Source organism: Indicator indicator, chromosome 33, assembly GCF_027791375.1.
Source record: "Indicator indicator isolate 239-I01 chromosome 33, UM_Iind_1.1, whole genome shotgun sequence".
Classification (NCBI taxonomy): domain Eukaryota; kingdom Metazoa; phylum Chordata; class Aves; order Piciformes; family Indicatoridae; genus Indicator; species Indicator indicator.
Window position 1 is genome coordinate 7,843,683 of NC_072042.1, and position 25,006 is coordinate 7,868,688.

At 44.2% G+C, this 25,006-nt stretch overlaps 1 protein-coding gene across 4 annotated transcripts in view; it reads right to left on the reverse strand.

Annotated features, from left to right (window-relative positions):
* The window catches only part of HNRNPR (heterogeneous nuclear ribonucleoprotein R), a 34,357-nt gene extending 15,625 nt beyond the window's left edge, over window positions 1-18,732 (reverse strand). The window contains exons 1-5 of one of the 4 annotated variants that reach the window (XM_054395405.1): window positions 18,683-18,730; window positions 12,117-12,282; window positions 9,731-9,849; window positions 9,200-9,307; window positions 8,452-8,565 (exon numbers count right to left, since the gene is read on the reverse strand). In XM_054395405.1, coding sequence (XP_054251380.1) covers window positions 8,452-8,565; window positions 9,200-9,307; window positions 9,731-9,849; window positions 12,117-12,273 — 498 coding nt within the window. In that variant the 5' untranslated portion in view covers window positions 12,274-12,282; window positions 18,683-18,730. Of the gene's footprint in view, window positions 1-8,451; window positions 8,566-9,199; window positions 9,308-9,730; window positions 9,850-12,116; window positions 12,283-18,682 lie in introns of those variants that run through there. The other 3 variants (XM_054395408.1, XM_054395406.1, XM_054395407.1) reach the window with 3 other exon arrangements.
* Window positions 18,733-25,006: the final 6,274 nt, after the last annotated feature.

The window sequence follows — 25,006 nt, forward strand, 5'->3', positions numbered from 1 at the left end:
AAGGAAATTCAACGGAGGATTAAAATAGGATTATGGGGACAGCGACCTCAGGATGATGATGATGATGAGAATGACATACAGTCAGCTAATGCACCCAGACAAGAAATTAGACATGTGAGGAAGGATTACATCAGAGGAGATAATGAGCCAGTCCTGTCTTGGCTAGCCAGGTGTTTTGATATGGGAGCCCCAGCACTGGTGGTAGGCGACAAGTCGGCCTCTCAGTTGGGGATGCTCTCAAAGGATACAGGCATAGACAGGCATCTAGGCAAGTGCATTGGTAAAGCTTCTCTGTGGGCACGCCTCTTATTGGCAGTCTCACTGAGGTACCCCAGCAGAGATGATTTACCATGGAACCCTAAGCCCTGGACCACAACAGATGAGGGAATCAAGCGTCCGAGAGAATTTGCTGTGAGAGAAATAATGCATGGAGATCATAAAACTCTGAATCCTGATGAAATTCCTGTTGGAACAGGCCTTGCCAAAAAGCTCATTAAGCTTGCTCCTCCTAATTATGCTACTATTCTGGCAAGCAGGATTGTGGCAAGAAATTATGGTGGAGTGCCTCCCACTGTTGGCCATTTCACTGACCAAATGAGGCAGCTGGAGGATAGTCTCTCACGTACTTCTTTGGTTTCAGCCATTGAAACTCTGTCTGGAGAGATAAAGAATTGCATGAAAGAGCTGAAGGAGGAACTTAAAACCTCCATATCCAACTTGATGAAGGGGGATGATTCTGATTCCTCTTCCTCTAGATGGATACAAGTTTCAGCTGTTAGGAACAGACGTGCTCCAAGAAGGCCATTCCAAAACAGGTCAAACCAAAACAGACAGCAGAGGCAATCACGTGGCAGTATCTAGATAACTCTGCGTGATCAGTTTGGTGAGAACATGAACAGATGGGATGGTCAACCAACTTCTGATCTTTTCAAGAGGTTACAGGAGCTGCAGAGGGGCAGATCCCGAGATAGCAATACCAGGAGGGTAGCTGTCGCTTCCTCAGTTTCCCAGAACAACTCTGATAGCTCCAACAGTAATCCTAATTCTGGTGCTGGACATTGTGCCAGCTGTACATGTGGAGGTAATCCCCACCATTAGGGGTGCCCTGCCTTCCACCAGGGGGAGGTAAGGGATAATGGAGATAACAGAATCTATTGGGATGTGTACATCCAGTGGCCTGGCACTTCAAAATTTCAGAAGTACAGGGCCTTGGTTGACACAGGAGCTCAGTGCACCATAATACCATCAAATTATCAAGGGGGAGAATCTATAACTATTCAGGGAGTCACTGGTGGATCTCAAGAGTTGTTTAAGATAGAGGTTCATATAAGTTTAACTGGGAAGCAGTGGAAGAAACATACTATTGTAACAGGTCCTAATGCACCTTGTATTTTGGGAATTGACTTTCTGAGAGAAGGGCGTTTTAAAGACCCTAAGGGTTACAAATGGGCTTTTGGAATAGCAACTGTAGAAATTGATGGAGGAAAATTGAAGTTGTCCATTAGACCTGAGCTTTCAGATGAATCTGCAGTTGTGGGACAACATGAGATAGAGGACGTAAAGCTGCCAGTTGCTTCTCAAACTGTGCATCACAGACAATACAGAACCAACCGTGACTCTTTGGTGCCCATTCAAAACTTGATTCGTCAGTTGGAGAGTCAGAAGGCCATCAGCAAAACTCATTCACCTTTCAACAGTCCAATCTGGCCTGTGAGAAAGCAGAATGGAGAGTGGCGTCTGACAGTTGATTTCCGTGCCTTGAATGAAGTAACTCCACCCATGAGTGCAGCTGTACCAGACATGATGGAACTCCAATATGAGCTGGAATCCAAGCAGGCCAAATGGTATGCTACCATAGACATTGCTAATGCTTTCTTCTCTATTCCCATAGCAGAGGAATGCAGGCCTCAGTTTGCTTTCACCTGGAGAGGCATTCAGTACACATTCAATCGTTTGCCCCAGGGGTGGATTCACAGTTCAACCATCTGCCATGCAGTGATCCATGATGCTTTGGAGAAAGGTGGAGCTCCAGAACACATTCAGTTCATCGATGACATCATCGTCTGGGGTGAGACTGCTGAAGAAGTCTTCGAGAAAGGTAAAAAAATCCTTGACATTCTCTTGCAAGCTGGTTTCGCTATCAAGCGAGACAAGGTGAAAGGACCTGCCAGAGAAATCCAGTTTCTGGGAGTGCGGTGGCAAGATGGTCGCCGTCACATCCCAATGGATGTGATAAACAGAGTCTCCACCATGGCAAATCCCATCAACAAGAAAGAAACCTTGCGCTTCCTAGGCATAGTGGGATTTTGGAGACTGCACATTCCTGGATACAGTCAGATTGTGAAACCTCTCTATGATGTGACTCGAAAGAGAAACAGTTTCCAATGGGGTCGTGAGCAACAAGCAGCCTTTGACCAGATCAAGCGAGAGGTAGTCCAAGCGATGGGTCTGGGACCTGTCCGAACTGGTCCAGGCATTAAGAACATTCTGTACACGGCCGCGAGTGACAATGGTCCAACCTGGTGCTTATGGCAAAGAGCTCCAGGGGAGACACGAGGACGTCCTCTTGGTTTCTGGGGTCGTGGCTACAGAGGCTCAGAGGCAAACTACACTCCAACAGAGAAAGAGATTTTAGCTGCTTATGAAGGAGTGAAAGCTGCTTCTGAAGTGATTGGAACTGAGTCACAACTTCTTCTAGCTCCTAGATTGCCAGTTCTGAATTGGATGTTCAAGGGCAAAGGTTCTTCACCACATCATGCAACAGATGCTACCTGGTCTAAGTGGATGGCTCTGATAACACAGAGAGCTCGAATGGGAAATCTCGAAAGGCCTGGTTTGGTGGAGGTGATCACAAACTGGCCAGAAGGCACAAGCTGTGCAAAACCTCCAGAGGAGAGAGTAACTCGTGCAGAGGAAGCTCCTCCTTACAGTGATCTGTCTGATGATGACAAGAGATATGCTTTGTTCACAGACGGCTCCTGTCGTCTGGTTGGGAACAAGCAGAGATGGAAATCTGCAGTGTGGAGCCCAACGCGCAGAGCTGCAGAAGCGAGAGATGGAGAAGGAGAATCCAGTCAATTTGCAGAGGTAAAAGCTGTCCAGCTAGCTCTTAACATAGCTGAACGTGAGAGATGGCCAAAGCTTTATCTCTACACTGACTCGTGGATGGTAGCCAATGCCTTGTGGGGTTGGCTGAAAGACTGGAAAAAGAATGGCTGGCAGAGAAAAGGAAAGCCTATCTGGGCTGCAGATCTGTGGCAAGACATTGCTGCTCGCATTGAGAGAATCCCAGTGAAAGTGAGACACATCGATGCTCACGTTCCTAAGAGCAAAGCTACTGAGGAACAACAACACAACCATCAGGCAGATCTAGCTGCAAGAGTTTCCCAGGTGGACACAAACTCTGATCCTGATCCTGATCTTGACTGGAAACACCGAGGTGAGCTGTTCTTAGCTCGGTGGGCCCATGACTCGTCAGGACATCAAGGCAGAGATGCAACCTACCGATGGGCTCGTGACAGATCCATTGACATTTCCATGGATGCTATCACACAAGTCATCCATGACTGTGACATTTGTGCTGCTATTAAGCAGGCAAAGCGGATCAAGCCCTTGTGGTACGGTGACCGATGGTCCAAGTACAAGTATGGTGAAGCCTGGCAGATTGACTACATCACTCTACCTCGTTCTCGATCTGGTAAGCAGTATATGCTGACTATGGTAGAGGCGAGCACTGGATGGCTGGAAACTTATCCAGTTCCTCATGCAACTGCACGTAACACCATTCTTGGTTTGGAAAGACAAATCCTGTGGAGACACGGAACTCCAGAGAGGATTGAGTCAGACAACGGAACTCATTTCAAGAACAATCTTGTAAAAAACTGGGCCAAAGAACACGGCATCGAGTGGATATTCCACATTCCCTACTATGCACCAGCTTCAGGGAAGGTCGAACGCTACAACGGTTTGCTGAAAACCACTCTCAAAGCCATGGGGGGTGGATCTTTGAAAAACTGGGAGAGATATTTAGCACAAGCAACCTGGTTGGTGAATAGTAGAGGTTCAGTGAATCGAGCTGGACCTGCCCAATCAGATTTGTTGCGAAAGGAAGAAGGTGATAGAGTTCCTGTTATCAGAGAAAAGAATCTGTTAGGCAAAACGGTTTGGGTATTTTCTCCTTCAGGAGAGGCCAAACCTGTCCGAGGGGTGGTTTCTGCTGAAGGTCCTGGTCACACCTATTGGGTGATGCAAGAAAATGGTGAAATTCAGTGTATTCCACAAAGAAATCTAACTTTGGCTGAAAGAGGTTAAATTCAGAGTGTTGCGCAGACACAGCATCGCGCCCAAGAGGAGAGTCCATGAGATCTACGGTGCACGAACCCTGAGAGCCTTGAGTCACCTGAGAGTCCCTGTTCCTTTCTTCGTTCCATCTGTGAGGAAACAAGCTGTTTGCTGTTTTTCCTGTGATTTGACTCTTTTGAATCATCTACATCTGAGATAGCCGGAATGGACTATGATCTTTATTCACCTAGTGTTGTAGGTATTATTTTAGATAAATGATAGTAGCAGCCAATGGAATTGTTTAGAAGGGGTGGACTGTGATGGTTTGAAACTGTCTTTTTAATTTTTCCTTGCAAAGTTCAGAACAGAGAAAGTGAAAGAATGTAAATAAGTCACTATTGGGTGTAAGAAAGCAAAATAACGATTGTTGAAAAACACTTCCATTGGATAGATAGAAATGTTTAAGAACTATTACCCAAAACAAAGTAGGCACTCTGCACATTCTGCGTTCGGCAGTGGGGGCAGTTGCTGGGCTGTCTGGCTGCTGTTTCTTCTTCTCTTCTGGCTGAAGACAACACGTACTGACCTTGGCAGCTAAGTTAACAACTTTCTGCTCTAACTAAACTGTGCTTCTCTGTCCAGGGAGGTCTGGGGGGGATGCTCCTGGGAGAGGGAGGCCCCTTTGGGAGGGTCCCCTTGGGGGGAAGCAAAGGGAGCTTGGTTGTGCTTTTCTGTTGATTGTATATATTTGTTAATTTTGTATGTGAATTTTGTATATTTGTACATATTCATTGCATTTCATCTGCTTGTAAATACAGCTTTTCATTTGCTTCCAGACTGAGCTAGCCTGGTTATTGTCAGTGGGGGGGGAATTTCAGCTCACACCAACACACTTGTGTATGGAAGAGTGTCACCAGCAGAAGTAGGGCAGTGATCATGCCCGCTCATTGGTGAGGCCACACTTGAGTGTTCACAATTTCTCACTCCAGGAAGGACATTGAGGATCTGGAGAAGGCCCTGAGAAGGGCAAGGAAACTGGTGAGAGGTCTGGGAGGAACAGCTGAGGGACCTGTGATTGTTCAAGCCTGGAAAAGAGGAGGCTCAGGGAAGACTTTCTAAAAGGAGGTTGCCATAAGGTGGGGGTTGGTCTCTTCTCCCTAGTCTCAGGTGACAGAAGGAGAGGAAATGGCCTGGAATTGTGTCAGGGTGGGTTTAGGTTGGAGATCAATGAAAATAATCTTTGCTGCAATATCAGTCAGGGATTGGAAGAGGCTGCCCAGGGAGATGGTGGAGTCACTGTCCCTGAAGGTGTTCAAGAGACAAGTAAATGTGGCACTTCCAAGATATGGGCTAGTGGTCATGGAGGTGCTGGGTAGAAGATTGGATTGATGACATTAGACTTCTTTTCCAACCAAGGCATGAGTCTATGATTCTATGAAAGGCAAAGAAAAAAGATCTTAGAAATTTGAAGCAAGGAGCACTGTACAAGCCTCTCAAGGATAGGCAGTTACCAAAGACAAAGGAAGGAAAGAAGGAAACAGCAAAGAATTGCTTCCATTCTCATCCCATAAACGTTTCCATGAACATCTCCAAGAATCAACATCATGTGGCCTCACTATAAGAAAAATGTTTTACATTGGAAGAGGAAGTGCTTAAATACAATGAATGCTCAACTTTAATATCAAATCCTACTGCAATTATTTCCTCCTCCTCAATTCTGCACAGCTGTAACTACTTTGCCTTTATTATAGAGTCACTTCCAAAAATGTCCAGCTGCTCCTGGAATTTGAAAGAATACACTGGACAGCTTCACTGACAGAATCCTCCCAGCATCCTATCAGCAGAGTAGTCACTGTGATGATTTGTGAGTGTTCACCATACCAAACAGCACTAAGACTGGTTGTTATTATTTAGGACCTACAATAAGGACAGAGAGAAACTGTTTACAAAGACCTTTACTAACAGGACAAGGGGCAATGGCTTCAAACTAGAGCAGAGCAGACTGAGATTGGATGCAAGGAACAAGTTCTGCAGCAGGAGGCTGCTGGAACACTGCAACAGGTTGCCCAGTGAGGTGGCTGAGGTCCCATCCCCGGAAATACTCAAGATCAGGCTCAACAGGGCTCTGGGCAACCTAATCTAGCTGGGGATGCCCCTGTTGAGTGCAGGGGGTTGGACTGGATTAGCTTTGGAGGTCTCTTCCAACCCAAAACATTCTATGATTCTATGATCAATACTTCAGTAGTACTGCACAATGGTCAAGTATATACTTAGAGCTGGAGCTACAGTTAACATGTCTGAATACCACTGTAATGTTTTAAAGTGATGAATTACCTGGTATACAAATATCTACAGTAAAAAGATCTGATACATTTGGTGCAGTGAGGTGGGGAAGAAGTCTATCTACTACCTGTCATCTTAAAATCTTAACAGTACAGTCTTTAAAAACAAGTTTGCCATTTCTGCCATCAGTGCCAGCTCTGGCATCAACATACCTGAGCTGGCACAAGCTACAGGAGTGTCAGTATTAATTAATTAAGTTTCAAACACAAAATATTCACTGTGACAATCCAAAGGGATACAGCTTGTGTTTTTCATATTTTTACCCACAACATTAGAAAAGCAGCATTTACACTGCTATAGAACCAGAAGTGTTGAAGATAGAAGTGGTTCTCAAAAGCTTAAAGAGACAACAACAACAAAAAACCCACCACAAACCAAGCCAAAAAAATCAGCAAAAAACCCCACCCCAAATCTGCAAAACGCCACCACACCAAAATACATCCACCTCATTCTGAAAAAAAAACAAAAAACAAAAAAACAACCAAAGCCACAAAACTCTCCAGTCACTTGTATTCAAACCTGGTCTGCCTAGTTTACCAAACCATAAAATCACATCTAAGTTGCAGTTGTTGCTCACTGTGCCTTAGGGTTCAACAGCAAGAGCTGAAGACTAAATTTAATTAAGCATACATCAGCTTCAGGAAGGTGTTCAGCATCTCAGCCATGCAAATCAGGCAGCATGTTTGAAGCAGCAATCCTGCACAATGCCAGCAGTAAGTTCATGTGGTAGAGGTATGGTTTTCTCTAAGTAGCTGGCTGAGTTTTGCTACAATCACCAATGCTGACACAGGGCAGCAGCATTTACCTTCTTGCCTTAAGGGAGCTTCCACAAGTTATGCATTCCAGCAAGCTTCAGAAAACTTAATAGTACAAAAATCTACTCTTAATAGTAATACAGCACAGCCAGCTTCATGGCCTTCTTGCTCCATCCTGAAGAGCCTAGCCATTCTGATACTGACTTAAGGTCACTCATGTATTTCCAGGCATGAATAGAACAGCTCAGTTGGAAGTAACCCATAACGACTCTCTGGCCTGACTACCTCACCACCTCAGGGCTGACCAAAGTCAAGGCACATCGCTGAGGGCATTGTTCAAATGCTTCCGAACATCGACAGGCTTGAGGCAGCAACCACCTCTCTAGGGAGCCTGTTCCAGGGTCTGACTGTCCTCTCAGTAAAGAAATGCTTCCTAATGTCAACAGACAGTATAATTAAGGAACACTTTATACCATTACATAATCACCCTGGCAACACCACTAAGTTGGTAAACAACTTCAAGCCACCTTTCTGAACACAAATTTAAAGATTTGCACCAGAAAACAAGCTTCAGGGACTCCTGTGTGGCAATTTGACTGCCAGTCCATGCAAGCAGCAAGGATGTTTTCATGTAGATCAAAACAAAAGCAAATAAACAATTCCTCATCTCAGCTGTCCTCTACCAAACTTCATAAGAGTACCTTCATACAGCACCCAAGTCCTTTGCACTTTCAGCACACTGCATGAAATAGACCTTGTCACTGTCACTTAAATTCCATTGATGTTATAAGCAAAGACTTTTGAATCTCACTTTTACCCAGCTCTACAGCCATCACCTACACTGGTCACTTGCTAAGTGATGGACCATAAGGTTCAGGGTGGGCCATCAAGTCTGGCAGTTTTCTGATCTATTTTACATTCTATCTAGTTTGACATAGCCTTTCCTACTGCATTCCACCTGCTTCCCCCCTCTCAACCTACTTGGATTTTGCAGAACACTGAGGACTACTTTTGATGTATCAGATTGCACAAGCATACAAAATAACCATCAGAGCAGTCTGTAGATACTAACCTCTGTTCCAATACCAGGCTGCACACCTGAATACACAGTATCAGGAGGAGGACCCCCATATTTCCTCTGTCCCGTAGTTACATCCAAAGTGTAACCAGTCCTCTCTAGCAGAGCCTGAAAAAAAATGTGTCACATCAGTTACCAGGAAGTTAAAATACAGAGACCAGAAGTGTCCTAAGATAAGAATTTATCTGCTTCTTACCACATTTGATAACAAGGTATATACAGACAGAACCTAAAAAAAAAAAGTTATTTTTGGAGTTTAAAAAAAAAAAAATCTCCACCACAAATAGCTACATTTTTCTCATGCTCCAAGATCACTGGGAAGAGCTGGTGTTTCTTTTTCCCCATTCTCCATTTCAATTGCAGTACCCCAAGAACTCCGGCACACCAGGTCCTTCTTCTCACCCCTTCTGTACACAGGGTTTTGCACAACAGAAGTGTTTCTTAACACAACAGTAACTTGCTGAAATGTCCCATTAGTCTCAAAGTAGTTTCATGAGTACATTAAAGCTTTAATAAAAAGGACATCTCAGACCATTCTTACACAGATATCAATGTTTTCACAGCCCTTAGGGAACACTAAGTCCAGGCATTTTGGCAATTGTGTTATCAGGAAGATGTGCATTTCAAACAATCACTACCATGCACACATTTCTTTCAAGTACCCAGGTAGTACTGAGCCTTTGTAAGTGCATCCAAAATCACTTGTCTGTGCAATCAGAATCAGAGTTCTTCTAAATGTTACCTTGATTTTTGCTTCATCTGGTCCCTTCGTTGATTCCTGTACTTTGCTGCCTTGTTTCTCTCTTTGCCTGTAGGTCTTCATAACTCCACATAAAAATGCACTTTTGTTCTGTAGATACAATTTACAAAATAATTCAATTGTGTGTATGATGAGCCCTGGGAATCCTGAATCTTACACTCCATACCATGAAGCCACTATATCAACCCAATGCAATAAACGAAATGGCAAAAGAATCCTTTAGAAAAATACAACAATTCATTGAGCAAACTTGTCAGACTGAAAAAAAGGCAGATTCCAGGTAGCATTTTTACCTTCTGTTCTCAATTGCACGCTCATTTTTGTTATCTAGGAGCTTTTGCTTTGCACTCAAATGCCTACGCATTTAAGGCAATTTTTAACAGGCTTGTGATTTGGGTTTGAAATGTAAGAATACAGCAACATCAATGAATTTCTAAGTTACAGCTCTCCTGCCAGTTTTGCCAGAACACTATTTATACTGAAGTGCTCACACTCCTGGAGCTCTCACCTTACCTGTACATGCGACAGGTCACTTTCTTTAAACTGCTGTAATACAGAGAGGGCTCCTTCTTCATTAAATTCCCTAAGAGCATCAATTGCTCTTTCATCAAGATCGACATAAGCTACCAACCCTAAAAGTTAAAGATAAAGAAGTTACAGATTTCTATTGAATTCCATATAAACTAAGAACTAAGCAGTTTGCTTTTAAAATCAAAAGTTACGTTCCATAGCAACAGAATTATACGTTTAAAATCATTACATATTCCTACACAAGTATATGAAAAAACATGAGTACAACAATGAAAAAAGTTAAAATTAAAATGTATATTCCTAAGCACTAACTGATGTGCAAGGTTATACCCCATGTGTAACAGTTTTCTAACATTCAGGACCCCAATCTGCTACATAAAAGCAGCATTACACACCAGGGTTTGAAACAATGAACTCTGGCTCACTTCTAATAATTTGGGGTTTGTTTGTCTTTCACTTAATGTTCAGTCTTCCTTTTCTGGAATGGAGCTAATCTGGAGTAAACTGACATGTGACCATTGCAGGTATTCTACTGTCTGTGACAAGGAGCTACCTAGCTGGCAATCAAATACTTATGAAGCTTTACCCCATAGAATATTCAGAAGCAGAATGGTTTGTTCACTCTTTCCTCCAACTTCAAAAAGCAAAAATCAGTGGACTTCCTGCACATATAAAATAGTATTTTATTTTACGTTTTAACCATTTTGTTGCTTTATGCAGTGCCAAGAGCCAGAATTCAAAAAGAGATCATTTCGAGCCCTGCTATGTACCCGAAAAAGCTATATGTTAATTTTACAGGTACAGACTCCCCCAAGAAACACTGGACCAGTTCTGAAGCACTTTTTTCTTTTTAAGGGTCTTTCCTTATGCACTTGCATAAGCTGTGGAGCATAACAAGTTTAGACCTCAAGATTTGCACTTTTTAAACTACATGGCAAAGTTTAGAACAGATACCAAGAACTCCACATGCTCTGCAACAGCTTGGTCTCCAGAACACAGATTGGTTAATTTACTTCAGTTAAAAAATGCACAGTAGTGCCAAGCCCAAGGACTACATTTCAGAAGTGATCCTGCATATTGGAAGGCACCTGTATCTTTCATGTAAAACCTCAGGAGATTAATAATCCCTAAATTCAACCCCAAATTTAGCTCAAAAGTAGTGTGCTTCACTGACAATGCACAATGCAAACATCTTCTGTGTCATTAAGGAAGTGTGAATAAATGCTTTCAGGTTGCTCATGCAGTGTAATTCTACTAAGTAGTCAGATTCTGGGATGAAAAGCTTTTAAATACCTGGAGAACTCCTCATAACACAACCTAACTGCAACACTTGTTAGAGCCCCACAAGTTCCTCTGCCCAGGCATTTACACCTTCTCTCAAACCATCAAATGCACATCACTGTGACCCACAGTTAGAAAGTGTATGTCTAAAGCTAATGAAAGCTTGATGAAAGCTCACTGTGAATGACTTCCGAAAGACACCACCCACGTGAGCCAAAGCATCACAATGGAGATTGATAAGGTATTGTTTTTGAACTGCCTTCACTTGATCAGTGCCATTTTGACTCTTTTCAACAAAAACTGTCATCTTGCCACCAAGGCATTCAAGATCAGCACATAGAGCAGTTCTACTGCTTCTTGTAAATCTGTTCACAGAACACACTCTAAAGAGGAAAGGGAAGCCTCTGTCTATAGGACAAAATCATAAGAAGGTTACAAAATCAAAATAGAAAAACGTTTGTATGTATAAAGAAACCTTTCTATAAGTTGCAGAGACACTTGCTACCAGCAAGGCATTACTCAATTTGCTAGATAGCTTAGTCCTCAACTTTGTTGAAAAGCAGTTTGTGTCAAACTGAACATTTCAGTGTAATAACCAACATGGATTCAACTGTCCACTCAGAACTAGAGAGAACAAAAAAAATCCACAGGCAGACTCAATTCAAATGTAGTCCCAGGCAAGACAAGCTAGTTGGTTCCTTCCCTAAGTCATCTATCCAGCCTTTCAGTGTTTAAGAATCACTGTGAGGAGTTGACAGTAGAAAAGTAAAAGCAAAATGGTGAATTGAAGAAAAAAAATAAATCAAAGTACAGTTTAGTATGCTCCAACATACATGTTTATTTGACAGGGTCTAGGAAACTAGTGCTCTGTGCCCTAAAGCAACTAAGATATCACATTAAACACTAAGGATGTGTCAAGTATTAGTCAATGTCAAACCCAATTTGCCTTTAGGGAAGTCAAAGTAGCAAAACATTCAGAGCTGCACAGATCAAAAACAATGAATTTTTAAACCTTAATCTATAAAAATTTGAAAATGGTATGCCCTCACTTTCATAACCAGTCAGAAACAAGAAATGCATATTATACCTGTCTGAAATATTTCATCAAGTCTCTCTGCCACCTTCTGTGGGAGGCCTGCCTCTATCAGTGTCTTGTAGTGTTCTGTGTGAGTTACACTGGAAGTATCCATTGGTTCTTCCTCTTCTTTTAACTGTACCGCATTACCATTCACCTGATTAGCCATTTTATTATGCTGCTGGAAAAAATTCAGGAGCTATATTACAATAAGCCAGAAATAACTAGTTTGTAGGACAATGCATGAGTTATCTAAACTAATTTGTATACATGCTGCAAATGACCTGTATCAAAAGTTTTATTTAGTACTTTTTTGGATGCAGCTGATCTAAAGTTTCAAAAGAAAGTACAACTCTTCATACTGTGGCAAATGTACATGGAAGGATTTACATCATCTTAAAAAAAATGGACTTCATGTACATAACGAGGTCTAAACTTTATCTGCTGGTTTGCAGGAAGTCAGCTGGTTACCATAGCAGCTACAATGTATGGGGACACAAGAACAACATCCTTCAACCAGAATCAGAAGAGCTCTAGCACTATTTGCATTTCCCATTCCTCTACTTTTAAAAACAATCATTTAAAATGTAGTGAACACAGAGCCCTGCAGGGTAGCGTCACATACAAAAATGTCAATACTTTCTGCTAATTTTCCACTTTCTTGGCTTGGTGCCATGTCTTCCTTCAAACCCAGCATGCCGCACAAGACTAGGAAAAAAAAAAAAAAAAAACAACAAAACTTTCTGATGGCGTTGTCAGAACTCAAGGAGGACAGGAGGAAAACTGCACTTAATGCACATTAGAATTTGTAACTGCAACTGAACTGTTTCCATGTTATATTCAAACAGGAGCTCTACAAATCACAGCTAGTTATTTTAGAACACATAGTGGTTTACAAGGAAGCCATGACTGCAGCATCTTTAGTTCATATACAAATCAAAAGACTTGCTTTCAGAATCAAACTGATTCCAAAAATGTGCACTGAAAAATGCACAAAGATCTTCTCAGACAATTCCAGTGGGCTTTGCCCAATTTATTAAAAACAGTTCCAATTTCTCAATTAGCCAGCCAGCTGGTATTTAGTAGTTGCAAATAAAAAGGCTGACAAGAGACAATTCAACTACCCAGCAGAGAATATTAGGATGATCAGCTGTTAAGCTCAGAAATGAAATGAGCCTCAGGCTTTAAAATACAGGGAAGAAGTCAATGATCAGCAGTGAAATGATACCCAGATGGACATATGCAGCATGGTGGGAGCAATGCATTAAGTACTGGAATACAGGTATGGAGATGATTCAAGAACAGGGTTTTTTTAAAACGCTGAAGCCTGTAGCTATTTACTATGCTGCAAAGTGAACCTCCAAACATAACCACACCTCAAAGTCATTTCTATGTCCATCCCTTCTAGGCTACAGCTCAGGAACTTTTTGGAAGATATCTTATGAAGATCTGCAAGCTTGAGCAAGGGAAAAGAAAAAAAAAAAAGAAATATTTTTCTTCAAATAGAAAAGCCATAATTTTACTAAAGCTGTCTTGGCTTGAAGGGCAATTCTAGAGACATGTAAGAGCCTCACGCTGCTTCTCTGTCAAACATCACTTTTTTAGGAAATAAATGAAGAAAAGAAAGGAAGTCTTCGGTAGCTACATAGCACATAGGTGTACACAAGCACACACTGTGTTACTTGACAAAGAGGAATTCTTTCTAACCAATTCAGTTCACTTAAAAGCAACCATGACTATAGCTTCATCACAGAAGAAAAAAAAAGAAGTACATGAAGACTACAGTAATGCTTACCAACAGCTATTAACTGCACCCTCAAACCACCAACTGGACATGAATTTTCTATAGGTTACAAAAGTCACAGAAAACAAAAATCATGAAGATGTCTCCTTGCTAGAGAGCCCCTGCAAGATCTCAAATATGAAAACAGGGCATGGCAGAGGGGTTTAGTTCAACTGAAAATGCTCCGAGTACAGGAGCATTCTCAATTCCTCTTCTCAAAAACACATAGGATGATATACACACAAAAAAGCCACACAGCGTGGGGTATTTTGGTATTCACCTTTATACTGCCTTATAAAACCAACTACTTACACATATAAGGTCTTCTCTGTACAACAAACAAACAAAAAAAAACAAACAAAAAGACCCCCACAAAACATCCCACCAAGAACTGTGAGGCTAAACTAATACCTAAAGCACCTTCTAAACTTCAACAGCTTATGGTGGTGCTCCTGGACATGGTTTTTTTTTTCCCAATTAGCTTTCAAGTGTCACATACCCCAAAGTTTAGCACTGTTCTCAGTGGTGTCTACAGCTGAACAAAAGGCTGACTCCTACTCTGAAGAAATGCCTCATCTGCAGTTCACTAACTCAAACTTATGACAGGGAAGATTTGCAGCCTAGCATCATGAAAAGGTATCTACCCTCATCACAAACTACACCAGTGTCTGCAGCACTACCTAACCCCTACATATCAGATTATGGCACAGGACTACCGCTGATCAAATGCTTTATAAAGTAAGCTTCTAGAAAAGGTAAAGTAAGTCTCAGCATTTTAATTCCTTAGCTGAATGGTTTATTTTGGGTTAGGAATTACTATCCTCATAAAGAACTAAAACCAAATGCATGTTCACCAGCAAGGAAAGTTCACTCTGGGTGTTCAAATGTTACCTATTTCCTGTCACAGAAACTTATTTAAAAGATTTTCTTAAAGCAATTTATTTTGGAAAATTTTGAAGTGACATAGCTGTCAAAATATTCAGGTCCTAACAGCATCCAGAAGAAATATATTGTTCACAGATACAGTAATAGGTTCCCTGCTGGCTTTGCAAGCTTGACCTGAAATCTGAGATTAGATTGACTTTTCTTCCTGAATGATCACCAACAGGCAAAATTACATCTCTCACAATACTGAATCTGCACTCTGAGTTCAGCAGAGATACATAGGTGAAAGGCACAGCTGAAAAAGATCATTTGGCTCTCCCTCTAGATAACATGAGCTACACATAGCCATCAAGAGAAATATTTTTTAACAGAATTTTATGAGTAAGGAAAACACATCATGATTTTACTAACAGTTTTGTTGTCCTCTAAAACACGTTAAAAGCGTGTTAAAGAGGAGAGTGATCCCTGTGTCTGCATGGGTAGTGTGTCCATGTGACAACCTCTAACAGGCCAGGCCACACAGAAGAACACACATACACTCAAGTTTTTCATCTGCACTGAGCAAGTCAAGTATCTAGAAAAGAGGGAGACTGGTTGAATCAAAAAACTTTTAATTGTGGATTGTAAGTAAAAGATTATGTACATTAGTATGTTTGGGATACCTACTTGGTTTTAAAACATGCAGAAATGAATGACTTCAAAACAGTGTGTGCAAAAAAAGCACTTACCAAATAAGCAGCAGTACTAAAGACACACTGAAGGCAACTTTACACAGGCAGGGAGAATTTCCTCTGGTATCTGAGAGGTTGCCTCTCAACACCTCAGAGCTGTGCACAGGGAAAGTGAGGATTGCTTTGTTTTAAACTTCACGCTGCTGTTGCAAACAATGTATCTCTGAAGACCATGAATACTTCCTAATGCAAAACACAGGTTTAGCCATCCACTATCTTTCACCTAGGATTCCTGCATCTGAAAAGAGCAACTTGCAAAGAGACTAGTCCATTTTGTTTAAGTTCTAATCACATGACAAGTAGGAGGATAAAACTACAGGTGCTTCTAAATTACCCAGGAACAACCTCAGTCATTTTCCTGGGTGGGGATATAAAAAAACCCACATCTAGGCCTGTGTATGGGGTCTTGAAAACAGAAACTGGACCTCAGCCTCAACCCAACAATCACAGGTTAAATAACCATGATGTTACTATTCCCTGCATTTTATACCTCTTAACAGAGGTTGCCACCCACAGACTATCTAAGTATAACTCCATCCAAGTAATTATAAATTCACAGACTAGTTAACAAAACATGCTTAGTATCAGCTTATATGAACAGGTATGGCAGTGTCTTGCAAAGGGACAATATCTCAAACTACCATAACCAGCTTCATAGTGATTATATATCAGTACTGTTTTCAGCCTTCTGACTTTTGATTTTATAGAAGAATTAAACTTATTTAGCTTACGTGCACAGGCAACATAACTAATTCATACATAAAAACTCTACACCAGAGTAATTCAATTTGCTTATTCATTAGTTTACTCTTTCTACCCAATTTTCATGACAAGCATGAAAAACAGCATTGAGGAGAACTTTGGGGTTTTTTTTTCTTTCTGTTGTTCTTAGTTTATTTTTTATGAACCACAACAAAACATACTTAGCTACCTCTTATAATTAAGCTTTAGACTTCAAGAAGGTTCTTGTCAAAACAGGAAGAAACAAAACACGAGTGCAGGGAAGGTAAGAACTCACAGTGAGAGACTAAAATGGGGATTTATTAAAGCCTCACTTGTTTGCAAACATAACTGACCCATCTCTTTACTCCTTACATGAAGGCACTATAGCCATTTCTTTTGTACCATAGCTTATCAACCACAGAAAGTACATTTTAATAGCTTAATTATTATATAGTTCATTAGCATGAATTATAATAAATCTCAAAGTTATCCAACTCTGAAGACCTTACACATTAGCCAGGTTTCCATACCAGCATTTCAGTGACAGACTCTTTAGAGCAAATGGTAGCTAGCACCCCCACCCCTCCAGCACAGAGTTCTCAGCCTTTCTCACTCCAAAACCCAATGGAATGAAAAAAATCAGAGAACCTCTGTCATGATACTAAGCAAGAGATTAGCACAGCCCGTACACAAACTACAGTTCAACATCTACACAAGCATCACCAAGAGATTACTGCAACACGTTAGCAAGGTGCACATCAGTGCCAGGAGAATACAACACTGACTGCATCAGCAGCTTCTATGTTCTGCTAACCTGCACTCTAAGTTTGTACCTGCTTGTTTCCAACTGGAGTTGGCCATTCATAGCTCATCTGGTTGTCTGGGTTGTACAGAACTTTTATGTCATTCCAGTTCAAAACAACATTTCAACAAAAAGGAGCTTTGTTCAGACAAATTTATCCTCACAGAGTTTTTCAGATCTTTGCCTAAGCAGGCAGGGAATGTCGCCTTTTCTGACAAAACTAGTAAGTTGAGTATGAGCAGGAGGCACAAGTATTATTCCAAATATTATTTGCATCTAGACAGAAAAATTGAGCAGTAAAGATATGAAGTGCTCATGGAAAAAAGTTTCCAAGGTACAAAATTATCAGACAGACTCTGCTAGTTTGCAAACATCAGTTTCCATCAGTAAAAAAAAAAAAAAAAATTACACTGCAAGATGCAGAATTGTAGTTGGATTATTTTCACTTTTAGAAGACAGGTAAAAATTCAGCGCAAAATTGTAACTTCGAAGAAAAAAAATCAAAACAAACAAAAAACCTAAAACCACAAGCAACCAAAAAAAAAAAAAAACCAACAAACCCCCAAAACCTCAGCTTCATGAGCAGTCACATCCTTTGCAGCACAAACTGCTGGTGCGACTCTTTACCATGGTATACAGGAGAAACGGAATCCAAGCAACTTTTTCGAAAAGAGAAGTCTAGTACAGCTTATGTACAGACTTAGCCACGTTCAAATACTGACAAGGCTCTTAAGACCCAGTAACTACAGCCGTACTTTAAAAACGATAATAACAATAATTATTTATTTAAGCAAAACTTTGGAAGATTGAGTAAAGGCTTTTTTGTAAAAGAGCGGTTAAGAAAAGCAACGACTTTGCAACAAAATTCTGGAGCTCCTCCCTTGGAACACTTGTTAGGTGTTACTCTTTCAACCATAGAATTAAACGCGATCTGAGCGCTGCAAGTAGGCGCACCGCTGTCTGCCATCTCTAGAGGCAACTTCATCACAATATGGGCTACGCAGGATTCAGAGAGCACCGCAAGTGCGGTGCATGTTCTACGGAAAGCTTTCTTCAGCCTCTGCCGGCACACTGCGGCGCAGGCTGGGCAGCAGCCGGGGACGCTGCCTAACAGGACGCCCGCACCGTTACACTGTTACTGCTCCGCAGCGCTGGGACAGAACTGGCAACGCATCGCGGACGCACCACCGCTACCCTTCGCAGCAATACCGCGAGACGAGTGCGTTCCATCTCCCCGCCACATGCCAGCGTAATCCGCACGGCCGGACGGAGTCCGCAGCCGTGCCGCCCTCCCCATGCAAGGCCCACACCGGGCCCGGCCGCCCCACCGAGCCGCCCCCCTTCCACCCGTCAGGCCGCAGGGCCCGCCCCCGGCGCCAACTCCCGCGCGCAGCCGGCCCGCCCGCCCCGCCGCGGCCTGCGGAGCAGACATGCCGCGACCAGCACCCCCAGACGCCCCCATCCCGCTCTCCTACGCGGCGATAGCGTCCTAGGCCCACCTCCACCATCGCCCGGCCTCCCCGGAGCCCGCAGCTGCCCGCGCCGACGCGGTGGCGAGGGGTGCCTGCGCGGGAGCCCTCGCCCCCGGCCGCGGAGCACTCCCCCTCTGCGCGAGGCCGACCCCCGGCGCTCCTGGCACCTCCCAAGGACTCACCGGAGCGGGGCCTGCACGGCGCAGCTCGGGCCCAAGCAGCGACGGCAAATGGCGCGCGCTCCTCCTTCTCCTCATGGACGGCGGCGCGACCCCGGCAACACGCGGGGTTTCCCGGAACTGTTTCCAGGGACCGCTGCCTCACCCACTCAGCAGCTCACGCTCCGAATGAGCGGTCGGCGGCGCCTATTAGACGTGGGAGGCGGGACGCGACGTTCCGCCCGAAGACCAATCAAAGGGAGGCGCCATAACCAATCAGGTGGCGCCCTCGGCTCGGCGCGCCGGCAGGGCCGGCGCTGGAAGCACTTACAGGCGCAGTGCCGCCCGTGGCCTCTGAACAAAGGGAGCGCGGCGAGTGCGTGGGGTCGTCTCGTCTCCACCCTCCCGTGCGGCGTAAAGGTGGAGCCGGCTATGGAGCCTCCGCCTGAGGGCAGTGGCTCGTGCGAGGGTTGTTGATCGGTGGGAATACTCATGGCTCGGAGAGTGAGCGGTGGATGGAGCATCTGCTGCGCGGGCTGGGTCCTGCCCAGTCTCTCCCGGATGCTGCTTCCTGCCGTGGGGCCGGCCAGGGCAGCTGTGGGCACAGGCCTGGGCGCAGAGCTCCCAGCCCGCGCTGGCGCTGCTGGGCGAAGGCATCTGGGGCTTTCCCCTGCCTTTAGCCAGCCAGGGCTGGTCACGGTTGGTCTCCAGGCCAGTGACAAGCAATGTCGTGCAAGCAGGAGCAGTTCAGGCCCCTCTCAGGACATCGATGTGATGGACTGTGATGTCTGGGTCTGCTAATCTGAGATTAAATACAGCATTCGTGATTCACTTGATCAGGCTCTTGCTGTCCTTTCAGGAGTATAACCACAACTAACTCTCCTAAAGACTGCCTTCATGTGAGACTCTCTGGTTCCATCACTGCTTGTAGGGAGCCACACTGTGTTGGCTGACCTTGAAAGAAGCTTATGGAACCAGAGGTCGGGGGAGAACTTGTACAGGTGTTTGGAGGTGTTCCGTCAATCCTGCTGAACCTGTCTGGTGGCAGACATGCTGCTCTTGCAAAATCTGTGCTGCCTCTGTGACTTCCCTGTCCTGATGTGGCAGAAGTGACAGCTCTTTGCTGAATGTAGTCTATCGTGGCATGAAGGTGAAAGGAGATAAAATTGTTCATTACCTCATCCATCTAAGTTCACTACAGCCGTTTATTTCACTAGGAGGCAAGTTTAAGGTGTTCTTGCAGCATAAAAATTAGGAAAAATTGAGGAACCTGAGCATCTGTCACTTTAGTGGTGCTTAATAAACATCCTGCCAAGCTCTTAAATACTTTATATTACAGTATCCAAGAGTGAAATATGGAGTGTGCTGACACATCTGTTAGCTGACAACATAATGAGACTACAGCAGAATGTACACTGAGGTACATCTGCGCCTGGCAGTGTGATTGGCTATTGTTGAGCACTGCAAGATGTGCATCAGGAAGATTCCTGATGTACTAATTGCAAAGACAAAAGCCTCCATGGCAGTGCTGACACTGTCTATTGTGCACTGGCATGCAGATAGTTGTGAGCATTAACAGGGGTTTGTGGGCTAGGGCTTTTTTTTTGGTAGCTCATCTTTCCTGCCCAAAATCAATATTGATTTTGTAGTAATCCCGGCATGGTGTTGCCAATACAGCCCTTCAGCACAATATTTTTCTGATGAGAGATTAATAATTTAAGCAGTTCATAAATTGATGTTCAAAAAATAGAATTTGTAATTAAACATGGATTAAGTCTATGCTCCCACCCTGTGTTCTTGAAGAAGATCTAGCACTAGGACATTTTCACTGGAATGTTATACTTGCACTGAAATTATTTCCCTTTTAAAGTGCTTCCATCAAGCAGTCTAGTTGGTATTTTTGGCTATGCTGAGGTACATGAGATTTGATGCAGATGACAACAGAACCCTTACACTGGGAAAACTGGTCTGGAAATTCTGTGTGCTGCAGGGAGCACAGGGCTCCCTGAGCTCTGGTGTGAGGGCATGTCTGCATCCTTCAGTGCTGCTGTGCTTGTCTGTCTGTGTCACCCGGGAAGAGGTTGTTAGCTCTGAGTGAGTCATGCTGCTGTTGGCCCCAGCTGAGGATGGTCTTTTCTTTCCGTTGTTACTCTGGCTGATAACAAAGTGGAGGGGTGAGACCACAGCTCCTGGCAGTGAGCTTCTGCTTTCACGACTCTTTTAGCACCCAGAAGTCACAGATTCACAGAATGGTTTAGGTTGGAAGGGATCTTAAAGCTCGTCCAGTTCCAACCCCTTGCCATGGGCAGGGACACCTCCCACCAGCCCAGCTTGCTCAAGGCCTCATCCAGCCTGGCCTTGAACACCTCCAGGGAGGGGACTTCCACAACCTCATTGGGCAACCTGTGCCAGTGTCTCCCCAGCCTCATTCTCAAGAATTTGTTCCTAATCTCCGGTCTCAATCTGCCCTCCTCAAACTTCAGTCCATTCTCTTTCATCTTATTGCTACAAGCCCTTGTAGAAAGTCCCTCCCCAGCTTTCTTGTAGGTCACCTTCAGGTACTGGAAGGCTGCTCCAAGGTCTCCCTGGAGCTTTCTCTTCTCCAGACTGAGCAGATTCAGCTCACTCAGCCTGTCCCCATAAGGAGGCTGTCCAGCCTTCTGATCATCTTCCTGGCCTCCTCTGGACCTGCTCCAGCAGTTCAATGTCCCTCTTATGCTGGGGGCACCAGAACTGGATGCAGTACTCAAGATGTGCTCTCACAAGTCCCTAGAAGAACAAGAGTTGCTTCTGCTGTAGCTTGGATGTGAGCTGTTAACAGTACATGGAACAGGACATTTTCCAGTGCTTTAGACCAGTTATCAGTGCAAGTATTATGGATAATGTGCTATGGATGTGCCTGCCTCCAGCAAACTTCTTAATCTCTGGTGCTCTTCATGAGGCTCTTCTCAAGTGTTTGCAGAGGCCTAGGCTTCCAACAGGAGGAGATGTGTCTTTAAAAACCTCCACAGGCTTTACTGATCAGTGAGGAACTTTCTGAAAGCCCCCAGTGTGTTCCACCCACCTCTAAAGCAGGGACATACTCAGGAGAAGCTCAGCCTGTAAAGCCATGCTGCTATTACCCTGCCTTCTGCTGAGCCAGTGTGTTCGATCTGGGGGAACACAAAAGCTTGCTTTGTGTTCTGGAGTGGGGAGGACTGGTGTGAGAGAAACCAGACTGGGCAGCCTGGGTACTATGCACTAAAACCAGCTTGCTAAAGATCTTGGATGCATCACTTCCCTCTGTTGTCACTTCTGTCACCACCCCTCAGCCCAGGATTCCTGGCAATTTCACATCATATCTGTGTGGGATGCAGCACAACCTAAGCACCTTGGGAAGGTTGTGTTGGCTGTGGCAATAATCACCAGCTCACTTTTACCTGAGAAAAGTGCACTTTTCCTGCTTCTGCAGTGCGCCATGACCTCTAGGAGCAAAGTGCAGACATGACCTAGGGTAAGGAAAGACATGCATCTCATCAAGATGTAAAAACCACTCCAAGAAGTGAACCTTTGTCTTTCTGAAGCTGCTGTAGGTAGCTGTTAAGAGTTAGGGTGTTGTCAGTGGGGTCAGCCCAACCCTGAGGAACAGATGAGTGATTGGGTGCACTAGGGCTGGCAGGGAAGAGAGAAGAATCCCTTCATTTGTGTAGCCCTATGCCTGTGTCATAGAGAAGGGAGGAATTCAGGCCCTCAGCCCTTCCAGAGCAGTTGAGGAAGCCCAGAACAATCAGCCCTTCTCTGGCTTGTTGTCTGAGTTAAGTGACATCCTTGCAGCCTTACCAGCCTCCAACATCAGCTTTGGGTTCTGTTTGCTCTGCAGCAGAGCTGCCTGGGAATCACAGAATCGCAGAATGGTCTATGCTGGAAGGGACCTCCAAAAGTCATCCAGTCTGACCTCCCCTCACTCAGCAGGCACATCCCCAACTAGATCAAGGCTGCTCAGGGCCTTGTTGAACCTTGCCTTGAATGTCTCCAGGGAAGGAGCCTCAACCACAGCTGGTAGTTGGTAGCTACTCACTTCCAAGAGAACTGAGCCCTGTCCTCCAGGCCACACTGGACTGAGGGGAGATCTGGGAAGATTTCTAGGCAGCTCCTGCCTTCTTAACCTTGCAGCCATCAGGTCAGGTCTGAGGTGGGATCCTGTTTTACTCCGCAGTGCTGCTGCTCCAGAGTTCTACAGCAAACCACAGACGTGGCTACAGTCTGTGGCTGGCATCTCTCCATCTGCTGGCACTAGAAGCGGATGACTGAGCCCCAGGTTTCCCAGGTCACAGAAATGCTCACATATTTTATCAGAAGCCCTTCAGTATTGCAGTGTGCTCCAGGATGACAAACCCTACTGGAGAAATGCTCATCACCTTCAATCCCCTCTGGCTCCTGTGGCAGGAACACTTGTGGTAAGAGCTCTGTCTGTACCTCAGGCATCTTCCACATTTACCTGCCTCGTGTTTTACAATGCAAGCACTGTCCAAGGAAGAAGTTCTTCCCCGTGAGGGTGGTGAGACACTGAAACAGGTTGCCCAAGGAGGTGGTGGAAGCCTTATCCCTGGATGTTTTTAAGGCCAGGCTGGATGTGGCTCTGAGCAACCTAATCTGGTGTGAGGTGTTGTGTCGGTGTGAGCTGAAATTCCCCCCCCCACCAACAATAACCAGGCTAGCTCAGTCTGGAAGCAAATGAAAAGCTGTATTTACAAGCAGAGTCTAAAATCTACAATGAAATGCAATGAATATGTACAAATATACAAAATTCACAACATTCACAAATATATACAATCAACAGAAAAAGCACAATCGATCTCCCTTTGCTTCCCCCCAAGGGGACCCTCCCAAAGGGGCCTCCCTCTCCCAGGAGCTTCCCCCCCAGACCCCCCTGGACAGAGAAGCAGAGTTAGTTAAGCAGAAAGTTGTTAACTTAGCTGCCAAGGTCAGTGTGTTATCTTCAGCCAGAAGAGAAGAAGAAACAGCAGCCAGACAGCCCAGCAACTGCCCCCACTGCCGAACGCAGAATGTGCCGAGTGCCTACTTTGTTTTGGGTAATAGTTCTTAAACATTTCTATCTATCCAATGGAAGTGTTTAGAACAATCGTTATTTTGCTTTCTTACACCCAATAGTGACTTATTTACATTCTTTCACTTTCTCTGTTTTGAACTTTGCAAGGAAAAATTAAAAAGACAGTTTCAAACCATCACAGTCCACCCCTTCTAAACAATTCCATTGGCTGCTACTATCATTTATCTAATCTAAAATAATATCTACAACAATAGGTGAATAAAGACCATAGTCCATTCCGGCTATCTCAGATGTAGATGATTCAAAAGAGTCAAATCACAGGAAAAATAGCAAACAGCTTGTTTCCTCGCAGATGGAGCGAAGAAAGGAACAGGGACTCTCAGGTGACTCAGGGCTCTCAGGGTTCGTGCACCGTAGATCTCATGGACTCTCCTCTTGGGCGCGATGCTGTATCTGCGCAACACTCTGAATTTAACCTCTCTCAGCCAAAGTTAGATTTCTTTGTGGAATACACTGAATTTCACCATTTTCTTGCATCACCCAATAGGTGTGACCAGGACCTTCAGCAGAAACCACCCCTCGGACAGGTTTGGCCTCTCCTGAAGGAGAAAATACCCAAACCGTTTTGCCTAACAGATTCTTTTCTCTGATAACAGGAACTCTATCACCTTCTTCCTTTCGCAACAAATCTGATTGGGCAGGTCCAGCTCGATTCACTGAACCTCTACTATTCACCAACCAGGTTGCTTGTGCTAAATGTTTCTCCCAGTTTTTCAAAGATCCACCCCCCATGGCTTTGAGAGTGGTTTTCAGCAAACCGTTGTAGCGTTCGATCTTCCCTGCAGCTGGTGCATAGTAGGGAATGTGGAATATCCACTCAATGCCGTGCTCTTTGGCCCAGTTTTTTACAAGATTGTTCTTGAAATGAGTTCCGTTGTCCGACTCAATCCTCTCTGGAGTTCCGTGTCTCCACAGGATTTGTCTTTCCAGACCAAGAATGGTGTTACGTGCAGTTGCATGAGGAACTGGATAAGTTTCCAGCCATCCAGTGCTTGCCTCTACCATAGTCAGCACATACTGCTTACCAGATCGAGAACGAGGTAGAGTGATGTAGTCAATCTGCCAGGCTTCACCATACTTGTACTTGGACCATCGGTCACCGTACCACAAGGGCTTGATCCGCTTTGCCTGCTTAATAGCAGCACAGATGTCACAGTCATGGATGACTTGTGTGATAGCATCCATGGAAATGTCAATGGATCTGTCACGAGCCCATCGGTAGGTTGCATCTCTGCCTT